Consider the following 8,823-nt stretch of genomic DNA (forward strand, 5'->3'; position numbering starts at 1 on the left):
CACACGCTTGCAAATATTCTCAAGCCCTGATTATACAGACCCTCAAACTCTATGCACTATGCCACCTCTCCAGAATACAAGCTCATCACCTCGCCTCTTCAGTATGTAACAAAAGCACACTGTACACATTGTTTTCTCTGGCATCACTCTGAGCATACAGACCACGGCCTGCTAACTACTACCAAATACATGTAGAAACACTTCAGTATTCTCCCAAGAAATACACTTTATGTACAACTAAGAACCCCATACACCGTATGAACAAACTGATAATTCATGCACCTGATGATAGATATAAACACAGACCAGTATACCTGGGCAAGACACGTAGAAATATCTCCAGCAAACCACAAATGAAACAACTTCCAAATTCCAAATTACCCCTAGCTAATGAGTCAGCTCTCACATCCACAAATACTACAAATAACCGTATCACACACCTCCCATACATAGATACCATCCTCCAACCGCTGTATAAGCTCAGAAACCATCTCTCCCTCAAATACTCACACCCTCGGTTCCCAAAATATGTAAGCCTTAGGGCCCGACTGAAAAATGCAAACACGGAGCTCCAGCAAACATCCTTGCCCGGCCATGGCCCTGGAACACACAGTAAACTCCACACACACACTCTCCACAAGCCCCAAACAGACCCCCCAATACCCCGTGCCCTGCAAACATGCACACCTGTCTCCCCATACGTATGTCCCAAACACACTTCATGCCACATACACACCTGCACACACATAACCCCTCCCAAATTCCCCAGAATTCACTCTCCCATCTTGTGAGCACACAGCCACACCCCCCACACCAAACCGCACAGACACTCCTGTTCACCGGCATATACACCTCCACACCCTCCAAAAGCAGCCTCCACCTGCACGTTCAGACACAGGCATGGCCGCCCCGTGGCCAGACGCCCGCAGACACAACGAGTACCCACATGGCGCACACACCTCAGACCCGCCGCCAGTGCCCACGCCCCGATCCAGGCTGCCCGCACCCCGGCATTGGCAGCAGCCGCATCCCGGTCGGTCGGCAGATCGCCCGCATGGCGGGTGCGGGGAGGTGCCCGCTGGCCAAGGCCCTGAGGAGGGAGCCCTGGGACTGTGAGGAGTGGGGGCTCCGCCCCGTCCACTCATTTCAGGGACACGAGCAGCTTCTGCCGAACCGGAGGCGCTGTCAGATGCGGAAGAGCTGCCGGGAGCTGCGCTGTTCAGAAAGCGGGGGACACAGACCGACCCCGAGTTGGACGCTCACAGGCATCACTGGGCCGTGTAGGCCCCCATCACTGACCCCCAACGGCCAGTTGCTGTCAATTCCCGGTGAAAACACACAGAATATGTGAGGGTGGGGGTGTGAGCACAGACCCGGGGCACAGAGCCCACAGGGAGAACCACAGAGAAGAGGGGGCGCCTGAGGGGAGAGGAGGCCGCGCACCCCTTACCTCCCCGTTTGCCTAACGGACTCCGGAGGCCGCCATGCCAGGCCCCGCGTGCAGCCTGGGCGGCCGTTGGGGACCCGCCTGCCATTAGCGCATGCGCGCGCCTGTGGGAGCCAACCGCCCCAACGGATGCTGGGAGCAGTTGCGGGACAGAGTCCCGCCCCCAGTGGGCGTGCTCGTGCGTCCTGGCGCGAGGCACCCTGGGAAGGGCCCAGGCTGTCCCTGCAGGAGAGGAAGGAGTGGAGGGAGGGGTGTTGTGAGGCCTCCTGCAGGTCCTCCTCCCAGGAACCTCCCAGCGCGTGTGCAGGGAGCACTTGCGACTTTAAAGTTGCAAACGTGCAGGCCATGCACTTGGCTGCCCCTCGGGACAGAGTTTGGGAGAGGCCGGCCTGAAGCACTGTCCTCGGAGGGGCAAGTGCCTTCATGCCCTTGGACTGCAGGTCCGTGGTTTCTAGAGAGAGTAGGTCCTTCCTCCCAGAAATCCGGGCACTGCATTGCACAATTCCTGCCAAGAACTTTAGACCTGGACACACTCTAAGAGAGCTTGCCCCTGACCCCGTTCCTCTGTTTAAATTCATTACGTGTAATAAATATTGCTGCACAGATGTTTCCCTTGCAAGACTGTTGTTTTAACATTGATCAAGACATGACTGTCTGGGCCAAATTCCGTTGACATGGCAGGTAGCATGGGAACAATGTCAACCTACCCGCCCTCCTTTTTTGTATTATATTGCAGAATTTCAGTTGGCAATTGAATGTATATATAGTAGCAAAATCAACTTACTGACTTGAGTTTGTCATATTTTCCAAGGAAACTGAAATTATAGCATCATCTTTCTGGTCATTTGCAAGAGGGGAAAGAGGCAGGAGAAAGACTCCTCACTACATTTTCCATTTTGCACAATTTGTGAACTATGCAAAGGCATTACTTGTTTAAAACATTAAAATCACTCAAATGGTAAACAGGTAGACAGTGAACAACATAAAACTCTGAGAAACGAAAAGTAGTAATTTCTGGTCTTGCCCTGTAGGCTACAGGGCCTTGCCCGGATGGATGGGAGCCAAGGGGAGGTTTGTAAGGCTGGGCCAGCTGCATCTGCAGGGCTCCCAGAACTGGGTGGAACTTGGGGCCATGGGACTGCTTCCTGAGGAATGATGTGCACACAGCCACTGAGCATGCTCCCTCTGCTGGGTCAGTCCTAATTTCAAACACTGGGTTCCAGGTGGCCATAGTTCCCATTATTTCTTCAGGCTGCATGTTCTGAATTTTGTTCAGAAAGTGTAGTCTGTGTTGAAGTCAACCAAGACCAGATGGGAAGCAGATTGAGGACCCAGAACTAGGGGGATGGGTCAAGAACTGAAATAAAGGGCACATCAGGTGACTTTGGGTGCCTAGAACTTAGGAGAAGGTTATTACTGCTAGTGTGTCTTTAAATTTGTGAGTTTAAATTTGAAAGGAACTGCTGGTTCTCGCCTACCTATCAGAGCCCTCCATGGAATGCCCCCCCAAGCCCACCCCAGCCCATTGGTCCTCGGCCCCTCCCCCGCTGCAGAAGGTCTGGAGCCCTACATTCTACAGTTCAAATCCAAACCTTCCCTCCACTGGATGCTGAGCAGCTGTTGGAGCAGCTCACTCTCTGGATTCTCCACTTGACTTTTCTCATTGTGGAGGCTACTAGGCAGCAGTGGTCAGTGAATGAGCCTGCGGGGATGGCTTCAGTAGGAGGTAAGACTATAGATTGGAGGGGGATGTTTTAAACACTGAGCTGTCCCTCAAAACTTGGGGTTAAACTGTGACACTGGGGAAACACGGTTTGACTGAAGTAGGGGAGGGAGCGAGCACTGGACCTCCAAGGACCTGTCACCCAGGGAGGCTGGGAGCCCATGGGAACCTGTGAGGGCACTGGCAGGAGGGCTCCAAGAGGTGGGTCAGGGTGGCTCAGGGAAATGCCTGGGTGTGGAGAAAGGACGGCAGCAGGCACGTGGTTCTTCCCAGAGGGGAGACAAGCCACTGCCACGTGTGTGTGGGGAGGAGTGGGCGATGTCATGGGGGGGCACAGGGTGGTCACGAGAAAGACTAGTCCTGTGTGCTGTTCTTCGGGCACCTGGAGCTTGCCCCGCAGTATCTTTCTAAGGGACTTGACCTGAGTTCACTAGAGCTAGTGGGGGCTGTGGGAGGGTGTTAGCCAGAAAGCTGTCCAGTGAGGCTATCTGTGGCCAAGTCCACAATGAAATGTCCTCTCGAGGGCTGGGCTGGAAGGTCCTCCAACTGCTACAGCCCAGAGCTTCTCCCCTGCTTCCAGCTCAGAGCTCACTCCTCCTCAGCCCAGGGAGCTGCTTGTTGGCTTGGATTCCACAGGGGCAGGGCGGCCGGGTAACTTCAACCAAGAGAGGGCCCAGTTCCCTGAGCTGTCCCGAATCGTCGCCCCTGTGGCCACCCAGGTCTTCATATCAACTTCCTCTTGTAGAGCTTCTCATGGCGCACCCTCTGCCCTGCCCTTTACCTTTGAGATGAGGGGTTTGCTCAGAGTCCACGTTCCTGCTTCAGGGACAGAAAACAGATGTGGAGCCTGGGTGGTGTTTAGACAAATGTTTCCCACAGTCACCGGCTCACACCTGCTTCCTACTGGCCTTCACTTCCCACTGTTGGGAGCTGGAAGGGGAAGGACCTCACACAGTCTGCAGTCCCATGACCCATCTAACAGGACGGCAGCTATAGAAGTTTCTGGAAACCTCTACCGACAGCCCCACTTTGCCACATTCCGTGGCCCTTCTCTCACTCTCTGCAGCCATTGCTGGCTGTGAAGTGACAAGCTCCTGAGGGGCCATTAGTCTGAGCGCTGGGGCCGAGTGGCAGGACCTGGCCCGTGTTGAGTGTTCACTGTTGGTTCTGACACACATGTGCATGCTGGTCAGTGCGTTCAAGGGTCAGATCAGGGTCCCTGTGCCTTCTTGTGGGGAGACATTACTCAAGTGTTTTTGTGTTGTTGTGCAAGCCCAGGACAGAAAGGGGGTGATTTTACTGAGAAAAGGGAAGACTGAGGAGCAGATGGGGCCCTAATATTTTAGACACGGCCTGTTCTCAGAGGCCCTTTGGGTGCCTAGAGCTTACCTTGGAGAAGGTCACCGGAGTGGGTCTGCCTGGGTCATCGCCCCCAGAGCAGACTGCTGCCCAGGGCCAGGCCTGTGAGGCTGGCAGGGTCGGTGCCAGGGAATCCTTAGGGCGGCTCTCAGGGTCAGCGCTGGCTGGGGCCGTTTCTTCTCGCTGACAGTGGTCAGGGAGCCTTGGCGATGGGGAGCAAGCTCTCCAGTGGAGTAATTCCCAACTGGAGGTCAGAGCGTGACAATGACCTTAGGACATGTGCCACAGCCGCAGTTTGCCCATCCCAATGGCCCTCCCCTGGGAGACTCACTGCTCCGATTCCCCAGTGGCTACAGGGGGCCCAGAGCGCCTCAGTGCTGTTTGCTGGTTCTCCTCCTCCCTTCACCCTTTCCTTTGTCTCAACAGCATCTGCAGTGCTGGGAGCGGATGTGACCCTGAAGCCTGGTGCCTCCGTGACTCCTTTCACAGCACAGCCCTTTACCCCGCCCACTACTGGCCCCGCCCACCGGCCACCTGGGGAGCAGCACCTGCCGCCCCTCAGGACCCTGTCATTCCCTCCTGGACGCCCCCTGGTGCTGCCCACTTTGCCCAGGACACCTCTGGTGGCAGGAGATGCGGGTCAAGGCCCCGCTGGGCCTGGGGCTTGTAACATCATGGACCAGGTCAGGTCAGAAGGGGGACGACCACAGCCCTCCCAGACTCAGACCATTGTCCTGACTCAGGCCCCCCTCAACGGGAGTGCTCCAGGGGCAATCTGTGGGGGTGCTGTGTGTTCTGCACCCCTCTTCTTGGAAGCCACTGCGGTGGAGACGATTATGCCCACCTCGGCTTTTGCGGGCACCCAGGCCGGCAATGGAGGCTGGTGTCCCGGCCTTCCTCCTCACGGTCCACCACCAGCTGCCCAGCTGGCCCCCATCGTCCCCCGAGTGGACCCTGGACTACAGCCACACGGGGCTTCCAGGGAGGGTGGCCTGGCCGCCTTCCAGTCCAAGGCCTCGCTGGATGATGCCTGTAACCCCAAGAGTGTGTACGAGGACTTCCGTCGTTGGCAGTGCTTCAAGACCCTGGCCCGGGGGCACCTTCCCCAGAGTCCTGATGTGGGAGCTCTTTGCTGCTTCCTCATGTGAGTGCACTGGGCAGGGCAGGGGCTGCGCCTGGAGCTTTCAGTCCTGCCGGGTGGGGGTGGGAACCTGGCTCCGCTGAGCTGGGGTGGGCAGGCGGGTGGAGGACAGGCTGCAACCATGACTGACCCTGAGGCATTACAGGCCAGCGCTCCGGTCCCTGTCCCGCCTGAGGCCCACCATGACGCTGGAGGAGGGAATAGGGCAGGCCATGCAGGAATGGCAGCGCAAGAGCAACTTTGACCGGAGGGTCTATTCTGAGATGGCAGAAAAGTGAGTCAGGGTCCTTGGTCCCCACAGCTGGGGGTAGGGCTGACTGCGGGGCAGGGTCCAGATGTGAGGTCCCATCAGAGAGGAGGGTGGTGGGAGGGTGTCACTCAGCACGGGGTCCCCGCCGCCCAGAGGCCCTTCTCTCCTGGGGAAGCCTCTCCCTCAGCTTCAGAGTGTGGGTGCTTCTGTCCCACCTCCCGGGAGCTCCCCCCTCCTCTGACACTGACCCATCCTGGGCTGGACATGAAGGCTCAGGACAGGCTGGGGAGAAGGTGCCCTGCCCAGTGGGCAGGCTCCAGCCAGAGGGGCTGTGCAAGAATGTGCTCAGCCAGCCTCCTGCCTCCCCAGTGTCCGGGCCCTGACAGCCCCAAGGCACTGGCTCTCCCATCCCTCCACCCGCTGCTGTCTTTCTGGGCTCCCGGCGGCCTCCTTCTCAGCACAGCTGTGCCCCCCTACCCCCCAGGTTCATGGAGTTTGAGGCAGAGGAGCAGATGCGGTTTGAGAAGTTCCAGTGGAAGAAGGGGGCGCAGACCCAGCCCCCTCCTGCCCCACTGAGACCTGATCCTCGGGGGCCCCCAGCCCCAGTGGTGGGCAGGCAGCCAGGTAGGCCAGCACGTTCCCATGGGAGCCCATGGCCAAAGGCAACAGGGCCTAGGGCAGGCCACTGTCCCCACCCACATGGGCCCTTCTCCTTCAGGGGGGCTTTGTTCTTTCAAGGGAAACAGCCCTGATAGTCGGGCCTCTGACCCTTTGTCCCCATGGGGTCTGGACCTGGTGCACTTTCTCATCCCCTCTCCCTGCTCCTTGTCAAAGGCCCCACATGAAGTCTGCTGAGAAGCGGGCTGGCTGCGGGGCCCCTTGGAGATTCGGTGGCTCCACACGTCCTCACACATGACTCACTTGGGTGCTCCCCACTGGCCTCTCCCCTCACATAGTCACAGGCTTCAGGTGGCCCCGACCCAGCCACACCCATATTAATGCCCCAAACATTGCCCTCAGCATCGCATGCCCTGGAGGTGGGAGCTTTATCCCCTCACGCTCCCTCCTCTTCCCTCTCTGCCCAGCGCGCACTACCAGGAAGGCTGTACCCAGCGCCCAGTGCGCCCACACACCCCTTCTGCTCTGGGAGACCGAGTCCCGCAATGGGATGCCCCCTGAGGCCGAGCAAGAGGACATGGACATCATGGGTGAGCTGCCCGTGGGGGCGCCAGGTGGAGGACGGGAAGATGAAGAAAAGGAGTGGCTGCAGGACGAGGGTCTCCTGAGCTACCTGGACCAGCTGTGCTCCCAGGAAGACTTTGTCACCCAGGTGGGCTGGCTGGCAGCTCCGGGTCTATACGGTCCCAGAGGGAGGTGCTGCAGCACCCAGACCCGGGTTCTCCCAGGCTGATGGGATTGGGCTCTGCTCTTTGTTCCTGAGCTGGGCGTGTGAGAGTGTGTGTGTCTGTGTGTGTGCATGTGTGCGCTTTGTGTGGGTGTGGTGTGTGTGCTGTGTTCCTGTGGGTATGCCCCTGTGTGTGTATGTGCATGTATGTGTTTCTGTGTGTGTGTGCATGTGCATGTGTGTGTGTGTCTGTGTGTGTGCATGTGTGCGCTTTGTGTGGGTGTGGTGTGTGTGCTGTGTTCCTGTGGGTGTACCCCTGTATGTGTATGTGCATGTATGTGTTTCTCTCTCTCTCTGTGTATGTGCATGTATGTGTTTCTGTGTGTGTGCATGTATGTGTTTCTGTGTGTGTGTGTGCATGTATGTGTGTGTGTGTGTGCACCTGATGACCATGATGGAGTAAAACACCCCCCTGAGCAGGAGGACGGGTGGGTCTTGGCTTTCCCACTTGTGCTCCAGGCCCCGCTGACTCCCAGTTTGCTCCCTGCCAAGGGGCTCACAGCCGCTTCCTTCTGTCCCAGGTGGAGGCGGTCATTCACCCCCAATTCATGGAACAAATAATGTCCCCAGATGCACAGCAGGATCCCTTGGCCCTAGCTGAGGAGTTGGAGCAGGAGGAAGGGCTCACTGCTGCCCAGGTGAGCCAGGGGAGGGTGGACATTCGGGCGATGGGGGGGGGGGACCCCAAGTGAGCCATAGGACCCAGGGACCCCAGGTGAGTTAGAGGAGGGACAGACCCTAGTGAGTCAGGGAAGGAGGGAGGGTGGTAGATCAGGGGAGGGGGCCCTCAGGGAGCCAGGGGAGGGCGCACCCAGGTAAACCAGGGGAGGGAGCAACCCAGAACCAGGACACACATGCCTGTGTCCACGCCACCCCTGCCTGCAGGCACTGCATGCAGAGGGGCCAGCCCTGGGTGGGAGCAGGGCTACAGGGCTGCACAACAAGAAGGAGAGGGCTACAGAGAGGAGGGGTGGGAAGCCAGAAGGGGAGGGGCCACAAAGCTGGGAATATGGCACAGGGGACAGAGGAGAGACACATGACTGTCATGGATTCAAATTACGGTGTCACCTCCCCCTCTCCTCACCCCAGTGCCATTGTCCAGTCACCCACGCTCCCCCCCCTCCACACACACACACACACACACACACACACCACACACACACACGTGTGCAGCGCCAGTCACTGTCCCTTCTTCCTCCCAGCTGGTAGAGAAGCGACTCCTGGCCTCCAAGGAGGTGGACGTGCAGGCACCCCGAGTCATGGTGCTCCCCTGTGGGGCTCAAGTCCTTCTGAGTCTGCGACCAGCCAAGATGCCCAGAGGCGTGACCGTGGCCCCCAGCTGGGGGTCAGTGACCAAAGCCTGCCCACCAGAGACCGACTTCAAGGACCAGCAAAGGCGCGGCCCAGCGGGCGCCACCGGCCCAGGCCCCAGGCCTTTGCTGTCTCTGCGGGGCGTCAGGAGCACCCACCACTCCGGGCTCGATGCCCCCCCGCTGCT

At 58.4% G+C, this 8,823-nt stretch overlaps 1 protein-coding gene across 1 annotated transcript in view; it reads left to right on the forward strand.

The window, feature by feature from the left end:
• Positions 1 to 946: 946 nt before the first annotated feature.
• LOC118666863 (NUT family member 2G-like) overlaps positions 947 to 8,823 on the forward strand; it is an 8,288-nt gene continuing 411 nt past the window's right edge. Inside the window, exons 1-7 of the mRNA XM_036329149.1 lie at positions 947 to 1,280; positions 4,956 to 5,673; positions 5,816 to 5,944; positions 6,405 to 6,544; positions 7,006 to 7,250; positions 7,847 to 7,963; positions 8,528 to 8,721. Coding sequence (XP_036185042.1) covers positions 947 to 1,280; positions 4,956 to 5,673; positions 5,816 to 5,944; positions 6,405 to 6,544; positions 7,006 to 7,250; positions 7,847 to 7,963; positions 8,528 to 8,721 — 1,877 coding nt within the window. The remainder of the gene's footprint in view (positions 1,281 to 4,955; positions 5,674 to 5,815; positions 5,945 to 6,404; positions 6,545 to 7,005; positions 7,251 to 7,846; positions 7,964 to 8,527; positions 8,722 to 8,823) is intronic.

The sequence above is a fragment of the Myotis myotis genome, unplaced genomic scaffold, assembly GCF_014108235.1.
Source record: "Myotis myotis isolate mMyoMyo1 unplaced genomic scaffold, mMyoMyo1.p scaffold_m19_p_12, whole genome shotgun sequence".
NCBI lineage: Eukaryota > Metazoa > Chordata > Mammalia > Chiroptera > Vespertilionidae > Myotis > Myotis myotis.